The 25,500-nt window shown below is 54.2% G+C and overlaps 2 protein-coding genes and 1 long non-coding RNA gene across 3 annotated transcripts; 1 reads left to right on the top strand and 2 right to left on the bottom strand.

The window, feature by feature from the left end:
- Positions 1 to 400: 400 nt before the first annotated feature.
- LOC132515064 (uncharacterized) lies at positions 401 to 7,929 on the bottom strand. Its single transcript, XR_009539031.1, has 3 exons — positions 7,739 to 7,929; positions 4,741 to 4,955; positions 401 to 797 (listed from the first exon to the last, which is right to left on the bottom strand). It is a non-coding gene; the product is annotated as an uncharacterized LOC132515064 (long non-coding RNA).
- On the top strand, positions 6,904 to 13,196 carry TRNP1 (TMF1 regulated nuclear protein 1). The gene is made up of 2 exons (XM_060140936.1): positions 6,904 to 7,908; positions 12,452 to 13,196. Exon 1 carries the CDS (start codon positions 7,045 to 7,047, stop codon positions 7,735 to 7,737), a length of 693 nt encoding a protein of 230 aa, XP_059996919.1. The 5' UTR covers positions 6,904 to 7,044; the 3' UTR covers positions 7,738 to 7,908; positions 12,452 to 13,196.
- A 3,088-nt stretch (positions 13,197 to 16,284) lies between these two features.
- On the bottom strand, positions 16,285 to 23,276 carry TENT5B (terminal nucleotidyltransferase 5B). The gene is made up of 2 exons (XM_060140935.1): positions 22,857 to 23,276; positions 16,285 to 18,172 (listed from the first exon to the last, which is right to left on the bottom strand). The coding sequence occupies exons 1-2, from the start codon at positions 23,118 to 23,120 to the stop codon at positions 17,150 to 17,152; spliced, it is 1,287 nt and encodes a 428-aa protein (XP_059996918.1). The 5' UTR covers positions 23,121 to 23,276; the 3' UTR covers positions 16,285 to 17,149.
- Between the last annotated feature and the right edge of the window lie 2,224 nt (positions 23,277 to 25,500).

Here is a 25,500-nt window from a genome sequence, read left to right as displayed (position 1 = left end):
AATATATTTTTTTCCCTTTCTGTGTTACTTTTTTTTTTAATTGAGTTTTGCTTTTCTGCATCAGACTGATACAGAGAGCACGATTTTACAAGTCAGACTTTCATTTTCCAGTGCACAGTAACTCAAACCATAACATCTGAATGCTGCTGTGCTAATGTCAATTATTTTAAATAATCTTTCCATGTTTTTTTTGGGGGGGGGGCCACGCTGTGCGTGTGGCATGCAGGATCTTAGTTCCCTGACTAGGGATCGAACCCGTGCCCTCTGCAATGGAAGTGTGGAATCTTAACCACTGGACTGCCAGGGAAGTCCTCTTTCCACCTTTGAAACTGAATGTATACCCCTTGCAAGGTATACTCTTTCTTAGTTAGACTAAAAAATGGGAAGATACAATGGGCTATTACTATAGACTTCTTTTGTTCTTTTTTAAATTTTTTTAAAATTTAATTTTATTTGTTTATTATTTTGGCTGTGTTGGGTCTTCTTTGCTGGGCTTTCTCTCATTGCAGTGAGCTGGGGCTACTCTTCATTGTGGTGCATGGGCTTCTCATTGCGGTGGCTTCTCTTGCTGTGGAGCATGGGCTCTAGGTGCGTGGGCTTCAGTAGTTGTGGCGCGTGGGCTTCAGTAGTTGTGGCTCGCAGGCTCTAGAAAGCAGGCTCAATAGTTGTGGCATATGGGCTTAGTTGCTCCGCAGCATGTGGGATCTTCCCAGACCAGGGCTTGAACCTGTGTTCCCTGCATTGGCAGGCGGATTCTTAACCACTGCGCCACCAAGGAAGTCCCGACTTCTTTTGTTCTTATTTTTGTAATGAAGCAATTATCATGCAGGGGGAAAAGAAAAGAAAACCCTTGACCTTGATTTCTCTACGAAACCTGTTCCTCCCCTGGTCTTTCCCATCTCAGTCAAGAGTACCACGCCTAATGGTACCTCACTCACCCCCTCACTAATCATCCACAAGTCCTCTCAGTTCATCTCCAAATAAAATCCAAATCGTCTCTCCTCCCACCTCTTGCCATTACTCCTGGCCTGGCCTCCATCCTCTCTCAGCTGGATTACTGCAGTAATCTCCTAACTGGTCTCCCTCCTCCTCCTCTTGTTGCCTTTCAGTTCATTCTCTACATGGCTAACAGCATGACCTTTTAGAGACAAATCAGATCCTGTTGATCCCCACTTAAACCTTTCAAAGGCTTCCCCTGCACTTAGCATAAAACCCCAAATCCTCACCCTGGCCTCCAGACCCAGCTCCTCTGATCTCAGCTCTCCCCATTTTCTGGCTTACAAGGCACTGAACACACTGATCTTTCTGTCTCAGGACCTTTGCCCATACTATTTTTTCTGCTGGGAAATCTCTCTCCTCAATTCCACATAACTGACTCCTGCTCATCTTTCAGGTTTCAGCTTAAATGTCACCTCTTAAGGAGAAGCCCTCCTTGACTCCCCTTTCTATCATGTAGCCAGATTTTTAAAAAACATTTATTTATTTTACTGTGCCAGGTCTTAGTTGTGGCATGCGGGATCTTTGTTGTGGCGCACGGGATCTTTGTTTTGGCACGTGGGACCTTTAGTTGTGGCATGCGAACTCTTAGTTGCAGCATGTGAGATCTAGTTCCCTGACCAGGGATCGAACTCGGGCCCCCTGCATGGAGAGTATGGAGTCTTAGCCAGTGGACCACCGGGGAAGTCCCGGGGAAGTCCCTCATGTCACCAGATTAGACCTTGTTCATGATTTCTAGGGAAGCACTACGGCCTAGTGGTTGAAAACAGGCTCTGGATGCAGACTGCCTGGGTGTTGAATCCTAGCTTGGCCACTCCTTGACCATGTGGCCTTGGCCGCATTTACTTAACCACTCTGTCCTTCAGATTCCTTATCTGTAAAATGCAGTGTGTTAATAATATGCCTCAAAGGATAGGTACTCTGTACATGGCCCAGAGTAAGTGTTAGGTAAATATTGGCAGGTATTTTATTGCTCCTTCGTGGCACATTTCTTGGGATTTAATTAGTTTGGTTTCTGAAATGTAAGCTTTGTGGGAACAGGGTTTGTGCTTTTCTTATTTACTGCTGTGCCCCTAGCACCTTGCACAGTGGCTGGTACATGGTATGTGCCTAATTACATTGCTGAATGAATGCACAAAGGCAGACTTGAACGCACCCCTTTTGGAGCTTACAATCTAGAGAGCATGGAATCTAACCTTGTCCTTCTTACCCTTCAACACCTGGCCATTTTAGAGCTGTGAAAACTGAGACCCATAAAGGTGGGGTGATTCGAGTAAAGCTTCAAGGGGGAAGGGGTATTGCTATTTCCAACTTTCCAGAGGGAAGTAAAACTCCTACTTGTCAGAAACGTGATGAAGCCCCAAAAGCACATGGAACGAACAGAGCCCTACATCCGCTGTGAACACAAGTCACAGCCTTTTATTCTAGGAATAAGAACCAGGGCAAATTTTTCATCACAAGAGAAACTGTAAAAGAAAAGAAAGAAAAAGAAAACCTGTGAGCTCTCTGGTTGGAGTAGCAGGATGGGTTGCAGTGCTGTTGACTGAGATGGCTGACACTGCAGCTGTGACTTCCTGGGAAAGATATCCAGTGCCCTGTCTGAGCTGCTGTCCTCCCCCCACCCAAACATGCTGTTCATGCCACATTTAGGAATCCAGCGGCTTCATTTGACAAATGTGGGAACAGAGGCTTAGCAAGGAGAAGGGACTTGCTCTAGTCCACATGATGAATTAAACTCAAGTTTTCTGACTTCTAGCCCAAGATTCCTTTAAGCTCTAATTAATATAAAAGCTCTTAATATGAGAATGGAGAGAAAGGGGAGGTGAGGGGGAGGAGAAGATTGGAAGAAGGAAGAGGTGTTGGATCAGGTGCCCACTGGCGGGCAGGGGCACTGACAGGTATGTGGGGCAACCAGAGTCCTTGGGGGGAGGGCAGGGGAGTCTGCTGAGGAAAGAGGAGATGGAGGCTGGGGCCTAGCTGGGTTATTTTCAGAGCTGCTATCTTTGTCTGCATCTGCTAAATTATTAAACTGATATCACATCCTAGAGGGTGCCAGCCCAGGTTGCCAGGAAGAGACTGAAAGGGAGGGGTTGGATCTCTGAGCAGAGGCCTTGAATCTTCTAGGCTGGGATAGAAGTCGACTTTTCAAGCCTTAACCTCCTGCCCCACCCGACTCTCAGCTGATGGAGTGGATCCTGCTTTGGGCCACAGCTGCACTTGCCATTCCCTCCGTAAGGTTCTGTCTCCGCTGGCTGCTGTCCTGGAAGGAGAGTGTGTATAATGGACAGGACTCTGAAACCAGGTCCCCCCTGGGCTGCCTCTTCTCTTTCAAGGTCTCTGACTCAGACCACAGAGAGACATGACTCGCTGTGAGACCTTGGACAAATCCTTGATCTTTGTATGCCTTTGTGCCATAAGTATTAGTGGTTCCATGCCTCAGGCCCTGAAGTTCACAGAGAAAAAGTGCATTTCTCAGGGTTGTGCAGCTAGGAAAGAACTGAGCTTCAATTCAAATTCAAGTCTCTCCAATTCCAGATGCCTTTCCTCTCTATTCTTTTTTTTATATTTTAGTATTTTCTCTATTTCCTATCTTTCCTACAAAAGGAATGCATAACTTTGATGAAGATCAGAAAAAAATAATAATCATTATAATTTAAAAGTGTATTTTCTAGGGCTTCCCTGGTGGCACAGTGGTTAAGAATCTGCCTGCCAATGCAGGGGACACGAGTTTGAGCCCTGGTCCGCGAAGATCCCACGTGCCGTGGAGCAACTAAGCTCGTGTGCCACAACTACTGAGCCTGCGCTCTAGAGCCTGTGAGCCACAATTACTGAGCCCGTGTGCCACAACTACTGAAGCCCGCACACCTAGAGCCCGTGCTCCGCAACAAGAGAAGCCACTGCAATGAGAAGCCTGCGCACTGCAACGAAGAGTAGCCCCCGCTCGCCGCAACTAGAGAAAGCCCGTGTGCAGCAATGAAGACCCAATGCAACCAAAAATAAATAAATTAAAAAAAAAATAATAAATAAAAGTGTATTTTCTAATTCCTAATGTTGTGTTTGCCAGGCTGGTTGTGCCCTAAGAGGTGGTTGGCTGTGTCCCCTGCCCATTCTTGGGAGCATGGAGCTCAGGGCAATTAAGGAAGCTGGGAAGGAAGCTGGCAGATGCCAAAGCTCTCTAACCTCTGATCCTGTACACGTGCTGTTCCTACCCTGAATCCTTCCCCCTTCCTGTCCCTCCGCCATCTGTGCATCCATCTCACACTTTGATTCATCCTTCAGGTCTCAGTTTAAATATCATCTTCTGCAGGGAACTCTCTCTGATCCCCTCCCCACCCAGCTCAGTGTCTGCTCTGCGTTCGCACAGCCACTGTGTTTCTCCTATCCCAGGAGATACCTCACTGAACTGCAGTCACCTGTGTCCTCCCTAGGCTGTGTGCTCTCTGAGGGCAGGGCCCCATCTGACCACTGCTGTACCTTCAGCAGCCAGCCCAACAGAGAAGGTAATGATCAAGTTTGTTGAATGAGTGAAATAAAGAATGAATGGATAAATGAATGAATGAACAAGGGGACTTCTCTATTCTCAACTAGCTCTGTCTACCCTTGTATTATTTTTCAATTCAAACAAATATCGTTTGAGTGGCCTTATGGGGCCAGGCACTCTACCTAACTTCAGGGAATCTCATGCTAAGCAAAACCAGTCTCAGGAGAGACTGTTAAGTAACTAAACTATAAATAAATACATACTTATATATGACTAGTGGGAAATACCATAGAGGATAGGAACAGGGGACATATCAGAGAACAGCAGGGAGGTGAGCTATGACTTTGGGGTGGGTCACATCTGTGTTTGAATCTTTGGCCGCTTATCTGCTGTGTGACCTTGAGCGAGTCTCTTCACTTCTCTGGGCTTTGGTTTCTCATCAGGAACAAAGGCTGCTGATGCCCCTCCTTTAGGGGTACTGTGGAGAGAGAATGTTCATCTATTCAACAAATATAGGTTGAGTATCTCCTTCTATTCAGAGAAACAACTTGCCCAAGGTAACCCAGATGGGCAGTGTGTGTGGGATTTGAACTCAGATCTGACTGGTTCTCTGGATCTGGCTGATGGTGGGAGGTGGGGGTAAGTCCTAGTCTTGTTCCTCTTGGTTCATCCCCAGAAGTTGGGAGCAGTGATCTGCCTGATGCAGGCAAAACACCTGTAGATCTCCCCACGGTGATGGGGGAGGGATCTTCTGCACAGAGAAAGACACAAAGTTTGATGACACAAAGGAGACCATTCAAAGGGATGAACCATTCAGCAGGGCATTCCGTCATCCCCGTTGAGCCCCTCTGACTCCCTGAACCCCATCCTCCTCACTGAATTTCCCTTCTTCTCCCTCTGTGAGCCTCTAGCACCAATGCACCCACTAAACCCCTCTCCCCTCACTGAGCCCATCACATTCACTGAGCCCCTCCCTCACTGAGCCCCTCCCCTCGCCCTGCCCTGAGCCTCCGCTACTCCCGTCACTGAACACCCTCCCCCTCACTCCCTCCTTCAAAGTCCTCCTCCCTTACCCTTCACTGAGCTTGACGCCCCCTCATGGACCTCACCGTCCTCTCTGAGCCCCTTCTGAGCTGCCTCTCAGGAGCCGAGCTGTCTCGCCCACGAATCCCAATCACTCAATCTAAGGCACTTAAAAGCACTTAGAGAACATGATGAGGGGTTGGGGCGGGGTGGTGTGGGGGTGGGGTGTGCTCCAACGTCCTCCTTCTCCTCCACATCAAGCCAGTGCAGCGCCCCCATCAGCCTCCTCTTCAGCCTGGGGCGGTAATCACACTGGCCACACTTTCGGCAGGTCCCCTGAGCCCACGGTCTGCTGCAGTTCTTCCCAATTGGTCTCAGCTGGTTTCTGGCCCTCCAGCCCCTGCCACCGCCCAACACAAAGCCCTTTCATTTCTGATGGCACTTTCAAGTGGATGGCAGTGTCATGTTGTCTGGGTCAATGTTTGGAGGGGGTATGGCAAGATCACTTCCGCTGTGGGAAAAATGGCTAGAGCTCAGTTCTATCGTTTTGCCAGTATGACTAAAGTCCCAGTTAAGCAGCGTCCCCTCAATGACAGTGAGGAGACCCAGGTATCTGAGTTCCCAGAGGGCATGCATGGATGAGCTTGTCCCTTTCGGCGGTCCAGATTGAGCCACGGACCTTGGGCAAGGCTCCACTACACCTTCTGGGTCTGTTTCCCGCTGCGTGATAGGCGTGGGGACACCTACTGGGAGGAGCAGACAGGAGCAGGGGCTTGGACAGAATTGTGCCCACTGAGGGGTGGGGCTCCCCTGGGGGGCCACCGAGATTTGCGAAAGCCGTGCCAAGCTCAGCAGCAGTGCTGAGGTTTGTTCTGCAAGTGAAGGGCTTGCCTGGTGAGGAACCAACACTGCCAGATCCCCACTAGGAGGCCAGTCGCCCCTCTGTGTTAACCTCTCCATGGCCGCAGGGAGATTGGAGAAGGTGGTCCTGGTGAAGTTTGCGGCCCAGGAGACCAGGTAGAGCCGATTCAGCCAAGGGGCAGCGTTTGGTATGTGCAAGGAGACAAGCCTCCTGAGTTGTGTCTCAGGCTTTCACTGTCACATAGTGTGGCTTAGGGCAAAAGCCTACCGCAGGTGGGGACTGGAGTCCATGATTTATAAGCACTAGCTACTAGAGCTTATGACTCAGGGGCCAGGCTAGAGAAGATGCGGTCCCCTTTCCATCCAAAATTTGGAGGAGGTGGATAGGGACTGGATGCCCTAGCAGAGCAGCCTGGGTCGAAGGACCAGGGAGCTGAAGGGTTTGGGCAGTGTCCTGACGGGGCGGGGCAGGGGAGGAGGGTTCAGGGCATGCTAGTCTTTGATTGGCTGTGCTGCCCTTCGCTCCGCCCCATGGCCTATAAGACGCACCCGCGGCTGCCTTGGCGCTAGTGTGGGGGCTACGGCCGCGTCTCTCTCTGTTTTGAGGCCTCCATCCTTCCCAGCGTGGGGGACAGCCGGCCAGACCCGCGGACCTACTGCTGCGGACCGCCGGGGGGCGGGGGATGCCGGGCTGCCGCATCAGCGCCTGCGGCCCGGGGGCCCAGGAAGGGTCGGCGGAACCGGGGTCCCCATCGCCGCCGCCCGGGGAGCGCCTATTCTCCCCTCAGCCCCCGTCCCCAACTCCGACCTTGACCCCAACCCCGGCTCAGGCCTCACCGCAGCCCGAAGTGGCCCAGGAGTCGGCGGGTTCGGCCGAGGGGCAGGAGCTGCAGCGCTGGCGCCAGGGCGCCAGCGGGGGCGCTGGGCGCACCGGGCCGGCAGGGGGCGCGGGCGGCGGCCCGGTCGCGGCGGCGGCGGCAGGGGGCCGCGCGCTTGAGCTGGCCGAAGCGCGGCGGCGACTGCTGGAGGTGGAGGGCCGCCGGCGCCTGGTGTCGGAGCTGGAGAGCCGCGTGCTGCAGCTGCACTGCGTCTTCCTGGCGGCCGAGCTGCGCCTGGCGCACCGCGCCGAAAGCCTGGGCCGCCTGGGCGGCGGCGTGGCGCAGGCCGAGCTCTATCTGGCGGCGCACGGGTCACGCCTCAAGAAGGGCTCGCGCCGCGGCCGCCGCGGCCGCCCGCCCGCGCTGCTTGCCTCTGCGCTCGGTCTGGGCGGCTGCGTGCCCTGGGGCGCCGGGCGCCTGCGGCGGGGCCACTGCCCCGAGCCCGATTCGCCCTTCCGCCGGAGCCCGCCCCGCGGCCCCGCCTCCCCCCAGCGCTGACCTCCGCGCCGGGACCTCTGGCCACCCCGACAGGCCATCGCCGAGGTGCCGACCGACGGATTGTGGACGCCGGCTGGATGGACGGCGTCACCGACGCGGATGGACAGATTGCCCGACCCCAGGAGGAGACAGTCGGGGGGCCGAGGGCCCAGTAAAGAAGGCTAAACTGAGGTGCGGTCTTAGCGGCTGGTGTATCCGTGGGGCGGGGCGGGGCGGGGCGGGGCGGTGCAAGGCTCCAGACCTTAGGGCTTCTGGAGTCCGCTGGGTCCTTAATAAAGCTGTCCGCTCTCTGTTGCCGCCACTCCCAGACCTCCGGCGGAATGAGGTAGTAGCACCAAGTCCCCATTATAGAGTTGGACAAATGGAGGCTGCTCAGATCCGAGAAGGGGTTTGCCAGCAAACTTTTACCTGTTGGAGCCTCCTGCACTGACGCAGCACCCCACCCTCACCTTCCACCAGCGCTGCATTTCCTGGGTCCCTTGGGGCTGTAAGAAGAGTCTTGCCCTTGAGGCTGCTGCTTTCTGGCACTACCCTCCGGGAGCCCAGAATAATGAGGCCCCAGGATGGGGTGGGGGCTGGCACAGCGATGTACCTCTGAGTTCTCCTCTCCTAAGCCCCTGTTTCCCATTCGGGGCATGGAATCCCAGAGAGGCTATGGATTTGCTCCCATCATACTTATACTTAGGACCTTCCACTTCTAGGAGACAGGTCTTTTCTCAGGCCCTCATGCAGCTTCGCTAAGAGTACAGTCTGACTCAGATGACCAGGGTGGGGTGTTTGGTGACTGCCTGAAGCTTTGCCGGCTCTCCTAGGGGCTCCCTCCCAACCTGTCACTAAGATGGCTCTGCCAGGGATGGAGCCAGGTGACATCCTTTAACAGGCCCCAGGGGGGCAGGTATGTCATTGGCTTCTGGATTCTAGAAAGTGGGGCCTTAAAGGGCCAGACCTGAAATGAGATCTGCTTCTCTTCCTTTCCACGCGCCCTTCAGGCCCCCCGTTCCCCTGCCCCACTCAGCTGTGAATGGCCTGGCTGCTGCTTTGCTGCTCACTGGCTGAGTTGACTGCAGCCTCACTTATCAGTCTGTGATGTGGGTATCTTCACCTCTTGGAAGGGTTGTAGTGAGGTTAACACAGGGCAGAGGTCTATCTTTTTCCATAAATCATGGAAGAATGTTTTATTCTCTTATATCACACCTAGAAACAGGCACTGCTTTTGCTGACGGAGCCTAGGAGCTGATTTAAAGTCCTCATTTTACGGAGTGGCAAGGTCAGCTAGGGACAGAACTAGGTCCTAGGCCTGTGTGTGTCCTTCTCGCAGTTTCTGTCTGCTGTCCAGGGGCAGGGGCTAGATAGAACTGGTGTCAGCTTGTCTGCCGTGTGACCTAGAACAACTCTGCCCTGTCTTTGGGCCAGTTTCCTCAGTCCTTCTCTGAATGTAGCTGTCCCTCCTCATGTCAGGGCTTAGGAATGGCGAGAAGAGTGTAGAATGAGATAATTAAGAGTCACAGGAATCTGGTGTAATCCCAGAGTCCTCAGGGTCAGGTGCACTGCTCTGAAAGGCAGAGACCCAGGGGCCCTCACCTGTCCTTCCCCCAGCTAACTCTTCCTCTCCCCAGACCAAACTTTTTGCCTGGTTTCTCAGCTAACAGCCAGGACTTCCTGAACCCATTCTTAGCTGGGGAAGGGAAGTCCAGGAGGAGGTCTCACAGACTCTGAGAGCTTGTGGACTGGGAGAGCAGTGAGGGGCCCTGGCATCCTCTGGCCTCCCCAGAGAGAGAGGACCTTCCAAAGCTACTTGGGTCAGTTGGGATCTAGAGGCCCAGAAAGGACAAGGACTCCCTGGAGGTGACACAGTGAGGAGCTCAGGCTTCAGTGCTGGGCTGCAGCCAGGAATGATTGTTTTCTGGGTTGCATGGGAGAGGGACACTTGGTCCAGAGAAGCTTTTAGCTAATGGTGTAAAGTGCTCTGTGTCACCACAATTTTGCCTTTCTCTGGGATTTATTGGTAATCAGCTTTGTCCTGATTTTGGTGGGGGGGGGGCAGGGCGGGTAGGGAATTAGAGATGGCTCTGGCTGGAGAAAGTGGTATATGTAGGAAATGGAGATTGGTCCTAGTGTCACAGGCAGCTCTGTCCCCTCCCTCCACTTCCAGATGTCCCACGCTTCTCACTAAGGGCCTCGGCCAGGGCACACAGTGTTCAGTGACTTGAACCCCAGCTCTTGGTTCAGTGCTCTGTCCACTACTCCTCAGCCAGTTAATAAAAGTCACCTTCCCACCACTGTCTGGCCCACCCAGGGCCCCTCTAGAAGGCTTCCTATTCTCCTCAATCAACAAACATTGATCTCTGCTCAGTCCAGGGGCTCAAGAAGTAGCCCTGAATCAGAGGGTCTCTGTTTTCGAGGACTCGTGTCTCTCAGCCCTCTTCTAGGCAGCCTGCCCTGGCCATGTTGGAGGGCTGTTTTTAGGCCTTCACAAGTAACTATAGCCCCTGGTTATATACTGCATCCCCACCCTGCATGGCTTCCTGAACACTTTCTAGATGGCCCAGCATTCTAGCCCTGGGGACTGGGCTGAGTACAGGGGATCCTGGGGGATCTGTGCCCTGAGGACACTGATTGCCACCGGTGCATCTGGAATGTCAGCTGAGGGAAGTGAGGGGCTGGAAGACCAGTTCAGGGTTTTAGTCAGGCCCTGCCCCTCCCCTGGATGAGCCCTTTCGCTCTCTTGGCTGGTCCCTGACAAGTGAGGCGCCTCTGGACGGCGCCACCAGAGGGCAGTGTGGGCTGCTTCTCCGGGCGTGCGGGCAAGGCCTGGAGCAGGGTGGGAACCCACAGTGTCCCCGCCTCCAGCCAACCTCTTCCCTTGTTGCCCAGGCTTCTCAGGCTTTGAGCTTTAAAGGTCTGGCAGAATGTGTGGGTACTGGTGGTCACTTAGAGAAGGGGAGGGCCTCTGACCTCAGAGGGAAGGACCATCAGGAAAGACTTTCTTGGAGAGAGAGGTTGCCCCTGTTGGCTGTCACCGTCTGAGTAAAAGCCCAGAGTAGTTTCACTCCTCCCAGATTTGTTACACTGATAACTGATCAGAACACCCCATCCTGCCGCCGCCCCCGCCGCCACCTGGGAATCAAGGTGGCTTCCTAGAGATTAGGCTGAAGCAACAGTTCACAGCTAAAGTGCTCCAGGCCTGCAGTGGGCAGTCTCTAGGAGACTTCCTTCCCCAACAGCCAGGTCCCTGGAGAAAAACCCAGGGTCCCAGTCTTCTCCGAGCTGAAGGAGAAGCAGAGCCTTTACCTCCTCCCATGCTTTACAGCCAGCACGGGAGGAGGTATTTGGGAAAGCTGGGAGATCCCCAGCCTATTTCTTCCCACATTAGACCTTGACCGCACGCTGGCTAGGAGTGATGGGGGAAGGGACTCCTTGCTTGTGGCATAATATATTAACCACCACCTCTATGCCAGGCACTGTGCTAAGCACTTGACACCCATTATCTCTTTCAGTCCTCCCAGCTACTCTGCAAAGTAGGAGTTAGCCCCGTTTCCACAGATGAGGAAACTGAGGGTCGGGGGGGCAGGTGGCTTGCCCAAGGACATAGAACCTCTGAGTGGGGGACACCTTAAACATTAGGCTATGTGGCTTTTCATTTATCAGGCTAATGAGGGTTTCTGAACTCTCACCCTTTGAGTCTGGGTGCAGTGAACCCTGGTCCTTGGTTCTGGGGAGGGATGTGATCAGACATTGGAGGGGTGGCAGAAGGTGGCATCTTCTGCCACTCCTCCAAGGTCTGGGCACACCCCCAGAGGCTGGCTCCCCTGCTTGGTTGTCTGGGCTTTGGGGGTAAGTCAGGCTGAGTCAGCACACGGGGCTTCAGGCAAGGGCAGGCCAAGGATGCTCAGGGCCTGGGCTTGCCTTGGAGGCTGCCTCCTCTCCCTGCATACGTGGGCTGGCGTGTTTGGTGCCAAGGAGAGCAAAGAGCCTGGGATGGCAGACGAAGAGGGTGACAGGCTCCATGGTGGGGCAGAAAGTGTCCCGTCTTAGAACTAGACAGACCTGGGATTTAGTCCTGACCTGGAGCTTCTCAGCTGGGAGACCTTGGGCAAATGACTTCCCTTCTGTGAGCCAGTTTCGTGTGTGTGTGTGTGTGTGTGTGTGTGTGTGTGTGTGTGTGTGTGTGTGTGTGTGTGTGTGTGTGTGTTATGGGGAGTTAGGGAGGAGATTATTTCTGAGTATTAAATGAGAGGTCACACTAAGTGCCTAGCACATAGAGGAGGTCTGTAAATGTTCGGTGGAGCCAACCTACCTAGCCCAGGAGGAGCTGCCAGGACAGAGCCCCCAGGCAGTGTGGGCCTTTGCTTCTCCAGAGCATCGCCATATCAGGCATCCCTGGAACAGTCCCCCTTCTTCCCCCCATGACAGTCCCTGAGGAGCTCCATAAGGGAAGAGGTGGAGGAGGGGGCAGGCTTTTTATCCCAGGAACATTCCATTCCAGCTGCTCAGACCAGTGGGGATCCCAGCCAAGGACAGAGGCCCGAGGGAGCTCACCCCAGGAGCCCTCACCCCTTCCAGGGTAGGAGCGAGTGGAGCCTGATTCCAAAATATTGCCCCTGCACCTTCTCTCCACAATGGCCCCTCTAAAGGAAGTAGATGTCGAAGGGTTTGGGTGGGGCTGGGTGGCTATGGGAGAGACAGTTAAAGCTCTTGAAATTATTCTTTCCAGCTCCTCCCAGCTCCTCAGAGCCTCGACTCGATCTGACTCCTGGATTCTGCGCCTTCCCTGGGCACCTCCTTCAGGAAGACTCCTCTCATTGACCCTACACAAGCATGGCACTCTCCTCGCTTCACAGTGGCAAGGGGCTGGATTCTGGGGAAGTTGCCGATACTATGAACTTCTCTATATATGCTGCATTTGACTTTGGCTTACACTGTACAACTGAAGATGTTACGACAAGTCCTTGAAACGCAGTCAGATCGTTTAAGAGTGCAGCAAAGCTTTCCAATGTGAAAGGGAAAAGGATCTCTTTTAGAAATGTCATCATTCTTTAACAAGTCACAGTGCAGCTGGGGTCCCCATTTTGGTAGATGCTGTTGCTTCTCAGTCTAACAGCACCAGGAGGCCTGTTTGAGGGGAAACATTGCTGTGAGCAATCCCTCAGTCCCCCTCTTTCACAGTCCTTGCCCTCTCCAGGTGGGCACGTGCCTGCGGCCCCTCAGAAAGGTAATGGGCTGCTGGCTCCCGGGGGACACACCTGTTTCTCAGGAAGAGGCGTTGGCAACATAATTCTAAGTTTTAAATGAAAAAAGGGAGCACATTTATTCAAATATCCTGATGGTAGAGGGAAGGGGGCCACGCTGACTCACACAGAACCCAGAACTTGTAGAGTTCCGCAAAATGAACGCATATAGGGTCAGTTCCTTGATGTATACATTCAGGAAGAATAAATCTCAGCGATGTGAGACAAGCACGCGTGGTTTTGAGGTTTACTCTGTGAGTGGCGTTGCCGCCTTTCCTTTTTGTGTGTCTGTCACGGCTCTTTAAGCTGGCAGTTCCGTGAGCAGCTTCTGTTTAGTTTCGTTTGGCAATCTGGGCCTGCTTACTGATTTGTAGGCCGACTTCTCCCTTGACCTGGCTCAAAGTTGACCCTCTTTATGGAGTCTTCCCCAAATAAGGATGTGTTGAGGAAACTACACACAAAGGGGTGCGAGCGCGTTTGCCATAACACGGCAGCATGGTGATCCGTGGAGGATTGTGTGTGACCGTGCTGGTGAATGGATGGACCTGTCTGTCACTCAGGCTCCCAGCAGGAGACACAGCACCCTCAAACTGGGCAGAGACTTAAAAAGGGACTATTTCCAAAGATGGGGGCTGGGCTTAAGAAACTAACAAGGTTTATGCAGCTCTCCAGGGCTAGCAACAGGGAGAAGCCATTACAACTCCTGGGCCTGAAGGGGTAAGAGAGGAGAGGGGAGGGGAGGGGAGGGCACACGGACCCGGAGAGTGCAGCTGTGTGGAGAGGGCCCCTGAAGGGAGCAGTGGTCTCTGGTTGAGAGAGGTAGGCAACCACGGTGACCTGATGGGAAGGGAGCAGGGAGAATAAACACCTTATTCTCCTCCTCCCTCCAGTATCTCCTGCTGGGGACTCTCATTGGCTGAACCCAACAGAGAGGTAGGGAACAAGGGGGCCATTGATGCACAGTCCGTAGAGGTCAGCCTCCCAAGGGCACAGAGCCTGAAGAAGGGCGGGAGAGTGGGACTGGAAGGGCCGACATATGCAACTGCCTGAGGGCATTATCTTCCATTCCCTGAGGTTCACTGCAAGGCTTTTTCTCCCTCTGGAGCTCCCCCCACCCACCATGGGTCACAGCGGGAGAGTGGACTGTTGCTTGGAGAGCACTGTGGGGTTGGGGATGGGGGATGGGTATTTACTCCCTCAGCCTTCCCCTCTCTGGCTCTGATTCCCAGTTCTTGATTCCTTCCTGTCCTGGCATCTTAGATGGCTGCAGGAACTGTCCATGAGAGAACAATGCCAACCACTGAGTCAGTTTTTTTCACACCCGGAAACACTACACCTCTCCCAAACACACCCCCGGGCACACCTGCTGCCACATGGGCCTCTGACATAGTTACCACAAGCCATGGTTGGTGTCACAGTTGCATTAAGAAAATGTACAAACTTGGCAAACAGTAATGCAAACTCTTTTTCTGTCACATGTATCTACAGGAGACATACTGTCACGCTCATCCATGTGAAATCAGAGTGTAGGATGGTGCAGGGGTTAACAGCAACGGCTCTGGGGGCAGACAAACCTCTGACCTCTCTGGCATCAGTTTCCTTGTCTGTAAAATGGAAATTCTTGCTCTTCTCTCGTGGAGATGTTGGGAGGGTGCACTGAGAGGGTGTGGTTGGGGAGAACTTAACAAAGTGATAGTTGTTAGTGGGAAACTCCTGTCTCCCAAGCCTCATGGGGAACGCACGCGCCTGCACAAGGTCAGCAGGACACCATCAGGCGCGTGTGCCCTTCCCCAGACACACCTGCCGGGAGCATCTGTACATTGACAAGTCCCCTCCGCCCAGAATGCTCTTTTCCCAGACATCCGCATGGCTTGCTTCACACTGTCTTTAAGTCTTTGTCCAATCAAATGTCACCCTTCAAAGGAGGTTCACCCTTTTTAAAATTGCAAACCCAGCACTTCCAATCCCTTACCTTGCTATGTATATTTTTAGCCATTGCTGACCTTCTAAGCTATATAATTTAGTTTATTTTCTTTCTACCCCATTAGAATGTAATCCTCACAAGGGTAGGGATCTTGGTCCTTTGTTTGCTGATGTGTTCCCACCCCTGGAGGGGGGGCTGGCACACGTGGGCTGAATCCAGTGCACACATGCGTGTGCCGTGGCTTTCTGGCTCTCTCCCCTCTGAAACGAGCACGTCCAGGTGAACCCCACTCCCCACCCCAACAAGCTAAGCCTGTGTGCTTACATTGGGAGCATTCCCCTCATGCCCAAAGCAGGAGCTGGGACCAATTTAGTCCCCCCATCCCAGGACCCTAGTTGGGTAGGCACGGCCAGCGTGGGGTGGGAGGCTGCTTTCGGTCACCAAGCAAAGCAAGCCTTTCCACTCATCCTTCCAGCCATTCTGAGCCCAGCAGGGACCCAGTGAGCAGGTGAGATGGCTGGACTCACCCAGCTGACCAGGGGCCTCCTCTGCGGCCTTGTTTTTTCCACCCTGGCTGGAACCATCAAAGCCAGCACTTCAGAGGCCACTAATGAGGCTGAATATGTTAAGGACTTTGCAACCCTTGGATCAAAGAGGCTGGGTAAACAGTGGGCAGCATCCAGGCCTGTGAGCGGCTGATGCCCTGAGGCATCAGCCTGCTTGAGAGCTTATGGCTGGTAGCTGGCACTCACTCCCAGACAGGCCCCAGATGCATTTGGAAAGGAGAGTCCCTACCCCTCCAGGGGACCTGCTTAGGGCAAGCCAGAGTATGTCCATCAGCAGTAGGGGGTGAGAGAGGAAGCTGGAGGATTGAGGGAACCTTTCCCAGCAAGGAGGCCAAGCCTCGGCTCTGGCTCTGAGGGTCCTAGAAGCCTCCCAGTCCCAGCTGCCACCACTAGGAGGTGGGTCTCCAGTCCAGACTCACCCTACTTGTTCTCCACCTGCTTCCTGGGAAGGGTTAGGGAAGGGTGAGCAGGGCTGGGGTCAAGCAGCCCTGAGCACTGGAGTGTGAGGCCAGGTCCAGGGTCATTAGGACTCCAGGTAGGAAACTTTGAAATATTTGCTCTTTAGCAAGAGACTTGCTGAGGTGATGTCCAGGGGCAAGTCACACCTGTGTGGACAGGGGCTCCTAGGACAGTTGCCAAGCTGGGCTGGTGCTGGGGGAAGGAGGAGCATTCCCCAGCTACAGCCCAGGACTCAGACCCTGCCCTCCAAATGTCTCCTCTCGCCACATGTCCCCTCCTATAATACAAGCCAGACTCAGGCTGGGGGAAGCAGCCACAGACCCCACAGACTGTGGAAGGTCCTTCTCCCAGGAGAAAGCATGGTACTAGGTTCAGTGTAGACAATCTTTATTGGCAGGTGTTAAGAGTGCTAAATAGTAGCAAGTACAGAGGGATGGGAAGGGAAGTGGGGCGTGGCTCTCCTCCCCCTCGTAAGGACCCTGTAACCAGGCCAGGGGGGTGGGAGCACTTGACTGTGGCTACTTTGGACCCAGCACCCTCTGGAGAACAAGCTCCCAGGCAGGAGGGCTCCTCAGGACATGGGGGAAGGGAGCTGTACCCCGTCAGGGGCATGGGCTGTGTCCCACCCCAGGCTGCTTAGTTCACCGCACACCTCAACCGACAGCTTGGGGTAGAGGTGTTAGGGGACTGAGCTAAACCTATCCCTTTCCAAACCTATCTGCCTCATGCCTCAGTTTCCCTCCTCCTAGTTAGTGGCCCAGCCCAGCCCCAAGTGAGTAGTTCCCATAACATACCATATTTTAGCCACTGTGTGGGCTGCAGGCCCTCGGAGGCTGCTGGTTCCACTGTGGGCTGGCCCTACCCAAAAAAGACCCCTTCTAGGCCACAGAAATCAACCTGAGATGACAGGCATTGAAGCTACCATCCCAAACATTCTTTGTCTCCTGAAGGCAATTGACCCCCAAGACGAATTTCCCCTGCACCCCACAATCATGCTGGTCCAAAAGTGTAGTGCAAATAACCAAAAGGTCCATTTACCAAGAATCTAAGCTTGGCCTTCAGCCCACAGGGGCTTCACTCGGGGGAGGAGTCTGGTCTGTTCAGTTTAAGGCCCAACGCTGCAGCAGTGCTGGGCTACCTGGCACAGGCTGCCTGTCTGTGGTCATGTTCTCCATGCACTTCTGGAGGCCCCACTCCATCTGCAGAGGTCTAGTCCTTTCTGGCCAGGGTCTGAGTCAGTTACAAGGCAGCCAGGTGGGATAGGAGGCGTGGGCCCGGGACAGCAGAGGCTGCACGGGGGTCACATAGTAATTGACAGTGGTGGGCACGACCCCATCAGGGACTGGGGAGCGCCAGGCCAGGGAGGCCATGGCCGCCGGGCCCTGCTCGGCCAGCGCCTGGAGCGCCAGCGTGGCGATGAGGGCCAGTGTCTGGCGGCGCTCATGGCTCATGAGGCACACTGTGCTCTCGTTGACCACCCGGTGCAGCGTCACCAGGCAGGCGTAGCGGCGCGCCGAGTCGGCCCCGCTGAAGTGGGCCTCGAGGTAGCGCTCCAGCATGCGCTGCTGCTCAGCCAGGTCCGGGAAGTCGATGAAGAAGCGGGAGCACATGTAGCGCTGCAGGGCGCTCACGTCGGTGCTGGGCCGCGGCCGTAAGCCCCGCACCAGCAGGTGGCAGTACTTGAGGAGGCCGCCCCCTCGGATCTCTTCGGGACTGCGTGTGGCGATGATGCGGTGCCGCAGGTGGTCCAGGGCCTCTGCGAAGTCCCCATACAGGCTCTCGCCTGTCACCGTGGGGTGGAAGGCCTCGGACATGGGTGTGGAGGAGCACTGGCTGAAGAGCAGCAGGGAGTCCAGGAGGATCTGGAAGGAGTCTATGCTAAACTCGAATTGGCGCCTGACCGAATCCACGAACTTGAGCTCCACGTTCTTACCGCTCTTGTTGGACAACGAGATGAGGCTCCAGCGGTCCGTGTCTGTGCACACTTTCACCAGCTTCTGCACATAAGCCTCCTTGAGTGTCAGGGGTGTGATCTTGGCCCGGCTCACGCCGGCCGGCAGGAAGTCCAGCAGGCAGGCCAGCACCACCTCTTTGGTCAGCTGGAAAGACGCCTCGCTGCGCAGGTCCACGCGGAACACCAGGTCCAGGTCCTTGTAGCCCAGGCCACTCTCGGGGTGCAGCACATGGCTAGCGGCCGAGCCGTGCAGCCGCACACCGTGCACGCGCAGTCCCTGCTCCTCCAGGCTGCTGCGGACAACCTGCAGAGGGGATGGCAGGAGGGAGAGGTATCAGCGACCTGGGCCCCTGGGGTCCGCTGTGGGCTTCCACGTAATAATCACAGTGACATCAACCGCTGTTGACCACTTATCAGCTGTTGTGCCTTTGGAAAATCATTTAATTCTCTTAGCCTAAGCCTCTATTTCCTAATCTAGAGAGTGGCCCGTTTGGAGGAATGACTCAGCAATAATGATAACACAGACGTGCATAGAATTTACTAAATGCCAGGTCCTGATCTAACCACTTTATACATTAGGATGTAAACTCACGTAAATCTTACAGTGACTCTATGAGGTGGGTATTATTACTCCCACTCTACAGATGGAGAAATGGAAGCACAGAGGGGCCAAGTAACTTGCCCAAAGTCACACAGCTGGTGAATGCAGAGCTGGGAATTAAACTCAGAGTTCATGTCTTAACCAGTATGCAATTCCACCTCTCTAAAACTTCAAGTAAAACACTTCGTTTTGTGCCAGACATGATGCAAACTGCTCAAATGTGTTGGGAATGTAACTGGCCATTCACGTGCATTACTACATTAATGCTCACAATAATCCTGTTTGAGTATTATTACTCCAATTTACAGATGGGGGACCTGAGGCACAGAGAGGTCATGTCCAAAGTCAGAGAGTAGTCGGGCTGAGACTAGAACCCAGGACAGTTGGATTCTCAAGTCCATGCGTGCTCTTTTGACTATGACACATTCATCTATCTTTACAAGGACACAGTGAAGCAAATATTAGACTAATTTTACAGATGAGGAAACTGAGGCTTATAGTGGTAAAACACTTAAGGCTCAGAGAGGAAGCCATTCAGAAATGGCAGGGCTGGAAGCTGAAACCCAAACTCTTTCTGCTCTTGGGTGAGGGGATGGGTCAAAATCCCTGGACCCGGACATTCAGTGTTCTCAGCAGCCCAGAGTACTTCACACACCGAAAGTGACCAGGCAGCATTCTTACCCTGAGCGATTCTGCAACCCCGCCTTGCTGCCAAGTCAGCTCCAGACCCGGCTGCTCTTCAGGCCTCCCAGGGAGTTACTACAAAGAATGCACGTCAGTGCTGAGGAGGCAAGCTGCAGTGGGGCAATCTGAGGCGGGCGGCTCCCTCCAGAAAGCTTCCAGGAGGAGGACCCTGACTAGGGGAAGGTATTATCATGGCTATGGGGGTGGAAGCATCTGGCCCTCAGGGACCTGCAGGGCCAGGCAGCTGGGGCAGGGGAAGAGGAATATTGGCTCGGCACCTACTGGGTGCCAGGCATTGGACCTTCTTACCAGAATCTATGGGGAATAGAGCTTTAAAATCTCCCAGTTATAGATGGGGAAACTGAGGAGGGAAGTTACCTGCCCAAGATCACCCAGAGGTGATCCAGGTATCGCTGACTCCAAAGTCTATCTTCTTTCTACCACATTACCAACCCAGGGTTTGGAAGGAGCAGAGGCCAGAAAGCAGGGTTCTAATCCTCTCTCCCTTTCAAAGTTTCAAAATGAGGGCAACCCTCCAATCACGGAAGCCCAGGGCCAGAGTAGCTACGGAGCAGGAGGGCAGGGGTTGGGGAAGCCTGGCCAGGCAGACGGGGGAGGCTGGAAGTAAGGGGCCAGTTGTTGCAGTCCAGCCTGTGGGACTTCTAACCCACACTCTGGCAGCTGGCAGCTGTGCCCATGTATGCCAAGGGGAGAACTGGGCCAAAGACTTTGTCCTAAGGACCCTGGCAGACCTGCAAAGTAGACCAGCCCCCTCTCCAAGTCCCATTAGAGCTGACTGGGCCTTACTCAGTGCCAGCTCCTGCCCCCAGGCTGATGCCCACCCTAGGGCATGGCATCTGGCCTGGTGAGTAGGTAGGAGTACCCTTGTTAAATCGCCTGTGTCAGGCTGTGGGGCCGGCCATGTCAGCCAGCCAGCCAGCGGCTGTTGTCTCTTTCCCAGGTGTGACTACAGCCAGCTTGGCAGGCAGTCCCCAGATAGATACCACCACACCCAAGGACTGCAGGGCAGCTTGGAGCCTCCTGAATCAGACTTTCCAGCCATGGAGGGGGCAGTGGCTGCACCTTCCTTTCTTCTGTACCAAGGCCCTCCCCCAAACCACTCTGCTCCCAGGCTGCTGCTGAGACCTGCAGGGAGACCATAGGTGCTGTCAGCCAGCAGGCTTACGAAACTTGAATCCAGAGCCACTCTCTAGCTGCAGCTGGAGACATCAGAGTCTAATTCAATCCTCTGGACCCAGACAGGGCAAAGGACTTGTTTAGGGTCACACAGCCAATAAGTGGCTAAACTTAATTAAAACCAGTCCAGGAGCAGGGGGCCTCCTACAGGAGAGTGGGTCCCTCTAGCCCAGGGACAAGCAAGAATAGCATCTCTAACTGCCCAGATCACTGCTGTAGGAAAATCTCGTGGGGGTAGAGAGGGAGAAAGGTTCCAATTCTTGAACCATCGGACAACTCAGCACTAGTGAGAAGCCCAAAATCAACAACCAGCACCTCCCACCACACACACACACACACACACACACACACACACACACACAAAACCAGTACCTCCACCCCCCGCCACACACACACACACACACAACCAGTACCTCCACCCCCCGCCACATACACACACACATACACACACAACCAGTACCTCCACCCCCCGCCACACACACACACACACACACACACACACACAACCAGTACCTCCACCCCCCGCCCCCCCCCCCCCCCCACACATATATCCCAATAGTTTGTGAAGCTGCCAGCTGCAGGTTCCTGCCAGGAGATGGACTTTCTTCACACCAGGTGAAGGCACCTGTTTCCTTTGGATTCTGGAAGCAGAAGGGGCGCTGGAGAGCAGTTCAACCCATCCCCATTGAACAAATAGGGACACTGGGCCCAGCAAAGGGAATTGACAACTGTCCAGGCCCTGAAGCCAGATGTCCAACCTCCCAGTCCAACTCTGAAGTCGCCACTTCCCCCTCCCCACCACATTCGGCTGCTCCCTGTTTTGTGATATTTCTGACCCTAGTCTAGGACAGTAGTACATTGTACTATTACCACATTGTAGAGTCAGCTCCTATTGACCGGCAGTCTCCCCCACCTGGCTGGAAGGCAGGGAGGCTGGGTCCCAGTCACATCTATGCCCCTAGTGTCCTGAACAGGGCCTGGCACAGAGCAGACACCAGTAAAGGCAGTTTGGACCATACTGATAGGGGCAGGGACTTCCCCTCCAGGGCAGTGCATGGTGCAGAGGTGAATTGCCGCACTGGGCTCATGCCTGAGAAAATAGTCCTAGAGATACAGCATTTGGGGCCCCAAGGTTGACCTGACTGTCAAGGGGAGAAAAGCCTCAACTGGTTTCCTAATTACCCCATGACCTGTCAAGGGGAGAAAAGCCTCAACTGGTTTCCTAATTACCCCATGAGAGTGGGGCAGCCAAGAAATGCCTCAGTGAGCACCACTGATGAGTCAGCCCTGGGGAATCTGTCCCCACCCCCTCCCATTCCTTGGGAGGGAGGGCGAGGTAATCCCCCAGCAAGCACCACTCCCCCTCCGTGGAAGCTAAGGCAGAAGGAGCAGGGTGGTGGCCTGCTTCACCTGGCTTGCATGGTTCACTTCCCCAGAAAGTTCATCTGCTGGCAGGAATATGCAGGAATTGTGGCTAGATTTTCTGGTTCCTTCTATCTGCTAACACCTAGAAGTTGAGTCTTGGGAACTGCGGAAGAGGTGGGAAAACCTTGAACCTGCAGTAACCAGCTCCTGGGAAGACCCAAGATTCTCTGGGTTTGATTTTCCCCTCTAGGTAATCTTAGGCAGCTCGCTGCCCCTCTTGGGGCCTCAGCTTCCCCAGCTATAAAGTGCATACAATAATGACCATCTTCTGGTATTTCAGGGCATGACGGTGCCTGGGCTAACAGGTGAAAGAGCAATTTTAGGGTTGTTGAGAGTCAGGTAAAGGGAAGAGGGAGTCTGTGGAAGAGGAGAGAATTCTCTTCTGCTCCTCAGGAGAGAGGTGGGGCTTGGGGCCAGAGACTCGGCCCTCATTTCCAATCTTGGGGAGGGAGAGAAACACCTAAATTGGACACCTGATGTTGCCCTCCAGCATGCAGGCATCAGGTCTGGACTGGTGCTTAATCTCCTCCTGCCACAACCCTACTTGAGAGGGAGTCCTTGCTGGAATTTCTCAGCTTTCCCACCTAGCGAGGGGGCTCTTGAGCCATGCGCTGTGGGAACACAGGACAGAGTCTGCTCCTAGAAACTTGAGAGAGGGAAGAGGTAGAGAGTGAGACCCGGGGATGACGATTTAGAGATGAAAAGAACTATTTTGGACTCAAGCATGTACATCTACCCACCCAGGGCTGCCTGGCATCTGTTGTCCCTGCAGGCGGGGTTGTTCTTCCTTCACGGCCAGGTCCCTCCCTATTTCCCACCCCTCTCCCAGCCAGGGCCTAGGTGAATGGTCCGAGCGGAATTGGGGCTCCTTAAAGGGCGGGGGACGGGAAAGTCAAGTGGGGAGAGAGTATGAGGTGCAGGGGGAGGAGGGTATGGACTACCATCAATGTCGTGCGATTTTGTTACAGCCCCTGTCCTTCTCTGAGCCTTGTTTTCTTAGCTTTCCAGCAAATCGAACAGACTCCGGGAGCCTCCCAGCCACGAGGGCCTCAGCCCCATATCCCCGCCCAGCGCCTCTCACCTGCACGATCTGCCGGGGCTGCACGCTCAGCGTGGGGAAGTTGCCGCGCCCATGAATGGGAATCGGTTCGCTCAGGAGCGCATCCAGCCGCTTCACCTGCGGCCAACTCAGCCCACTCAGGTGCCGTCCGAGGGAGGCCGATGCAGCCTCCGGGTCGGGGCCGCCGCCTGCCGGGGCGGCCGTAGCCACCGCCGAGGCCGCAGCGGTCTCCACCTGTGCAACCGCTCGGTCTGGGCTCTCCGCTCCGCTTTCTGAAGGCATCATTGGCCCGGCCCCGGGGCCCCGACGGCAGAAACCGGAGGGCGGTTAAAGGGAAGAGGGCAGGGAGAGCGGCTGGGCCGGGGCCAACGCGGAGGGCGCGGGGCCGGACGGCAGCGACAGCGAGGCAAACCCAGGGCACACCTCCGACGGCAAGGACCAACAGACTCTAAAGCTTGTGGCCTGGGGCCCAGCCGACTCTTATAGGCCGCGGGCGACACGCCCATTGGTCCCGGCTGCTGTCACACAGCGGGAACCGCCCCGCCTCTCGACGCTCCTACCATTGGTCAGCAGAGCTTTGCACGTGAGCCACTGGTCGCCAGGAAGATTCCGATTGGCTGGAACGCACGCCCCTGCCCCGCCCCTCCTTCTCCGGCAGAATTCCCTCCTTTGGTCCTTAAAGAACTTCTCTTCTCCGTGATTGGCCCGGGCGGAAGGCAGCGCCTGGATTTAAAGGGACTGCGCCCTCCAGGGGCAGACGTTAGGGAAGTGACCTGTGGAGTTTGTAGCGGAGTCGGACCACCAAGATCCCCACCCCACCCCCACCCCCGCTGGAAGGAATTTCGAAATCACCCGGCCTGGTGCTGGTCATACGCTATTTTCAGAAGGCCAGAGAGATTGTGCCACTTGTTCAACTCCACACAGTGCTCCTCCTGCTCTCCGTCAATCTTCCAGAGTTGAGAAAAGGTAACAAGCTTGTATACCGTGGAAGATACTTTTTTTTTAATGTGACTTATTTGGAAATAGGGTCTTTAAAATTTTTTTATTTATTTTTGGCTGTGTAGGTCTTCGTTGCGGTGCGCGGGCTTCTCATTGCAGTGGCTTCAGTAGTTGTGGCTCGCGGGGTCTAGAGCGCAGGCTCAGTAGTTGTGGCGCACGGGCTTAGTTGCCCCGCGACATGTGGGATCTTTCCGGACCAGGGCTCGAACCCATGTCCCCTGCACTGGCAGGCGGATTCTTAACCACTGCGCCACCAGGGAAGCATAATAGTTTTAAACTGTACTCTCTTGAGTACATCACTGCCTGGCCAGCGTTAATGTTTTGGTTTAGGGGTGAGGAAACCTGCTCAGAGAAGGGGCCTGACTCTCTCAAGGTCACACAACAGGTGAGACGGGGCCCTGGTGCTGAATCTGCGCTATAGAATCAGTGGGTGCATGCTCTTTCCACTACACTTGAGAGACCTAGGGCCTTCATGGGGCTGGAGGTTGGAGGGAAGCTGGAACTGGGGTGTTGGTCTTCTGGCAGGAGCTTCCTGGGTAGCTGGTGGAAGTCTTTCCTGCCAGCCTCTTACCTTTCTCAGGTCCTGTGTGACCTTGGGCAAGTCACTTAACCTCTCTAAGCCAGTTTCCTCATCTGCTCCAGAGAAGGGACTCAATAATTTTTTTAAAAAATTTGACTTGAGGGGCTTCCCTGGTGGCGCAGTGGTTGAGAGTCCGCCTGCCGATGCAGGGGACACGGGTTCGTGCCCCGGTCTGGGAGGATCCCACATGCCGCGGAGCGGCTGGGCCCGTGAGCCATGGCCGCTGAGCCTGCGCGTCCGGAGCCTTGTGCTCCGCAACGGGAGAGGCCACAGCAGTGAGAGGCCCACGTACCGCAAAAAAAAAAAAAAAAAAAAAAAAAAAATTTGACTTGATTATTTATAGTTGGCAAAACATTTTCATATGTTCTATTGAAATAATACGTTTCCGTGTTTTTCTCTCGCACTTTACAGAGCCTAGTGGGATGAGGCTTATTATTGTTGTTACTTTTAATCTTTTTTTCTTATTTTAAATATATGTGCTTGTGGCAAAATTTTAGAAATTGAGTCTGATTCATCTCTGCAATATTCTCTTTTAAATTAAACATCATTATTCTAACAATTAATTAAATATCATTCTCCTAATACCCCCATTCCATAAGGTAGGCTGGGCAAGGAGCAATGTGTCCAATGTACAGACAGAGAAACCAAAACCTAGAAATGGTAAACTACATTCCATGGTCACCAGGTTGTCTCAGACAGACCTAGGACTAGATCCCAGGAGCCTGACTCTCAGACTAGAGCAGCTTCTTCCTCTGTCTGGAGGCCAGCCCAAGCAAGATCCTGCCCTCGTCCCCTCCCTCCCTCCCTCCATCTTATCTGGGGTCAGGGACTTCCTCTGGCCTCCAGGGTGGGGACCTGCTATTTGCTCCACTGCTTGGCTTTGTGACTTCGGGCAAGTCTCTTGCACTGTCCTCAGCGCAGTTGCTTGCTATTTTGTTTTACTATCTCTTGAAAGATAAGAAATAGATGAGAAATATACTTCAACCAAACCCAGAGTCTCCAAACCCTTGACCTATCACTTCCATGCCCCAGCAGAGGAAGGAAAAGAAAGGAAACTAACATTTACTGGATAACCTACTATGCACC

The sequence above is a fragment of the Lagenorhynchus albirostris genome, chromosome 2, assembly GCF_949774975.1.
Source record: "Lagenorhynchus albirostris chromosome 2, mLagAlb1.1, whole genome shotgun sequence".
In the NCBI taxonomy this organism is placed as follows: domain Eukaryota; kingdom Metazoa; phylum Chordata; class Mammalia; order Artiodactyla; family Delphinidae; genus Lagenorhynchus; species Lagenorhynchus albirostris.
Note: the sequence above shows the minus strand (reverse complement) of the source record. Positions and strands in the feature narration are given on the sequence as shown.

Excerpts from the sequence above, each read along its gene's own strand:
- TRNP1 (XM_060140936.1), top strand. The coding sequence starts at position 7,045 with ATGCCGGGCTGCCGCATCAGCGCCTGCGGCCCGGGGGCCCAGGAAGGG.
- TENT5B (XM_060140935.1), bottom strand. The coding sequence starts at position 23,120 with ATGATGCCTTCAGAAAGCGGAGCGGAGAGCCCAGACCGAGCGGTTGCA. Across the intron at positions 18,173-22,856 it reads AGCCCCGGCAGATCGTGCAG|GTTGTCCGCAGCAGCCTGGA; the intron begins GTGAGAGGCGCT and ends TCCCCTCTGCAG.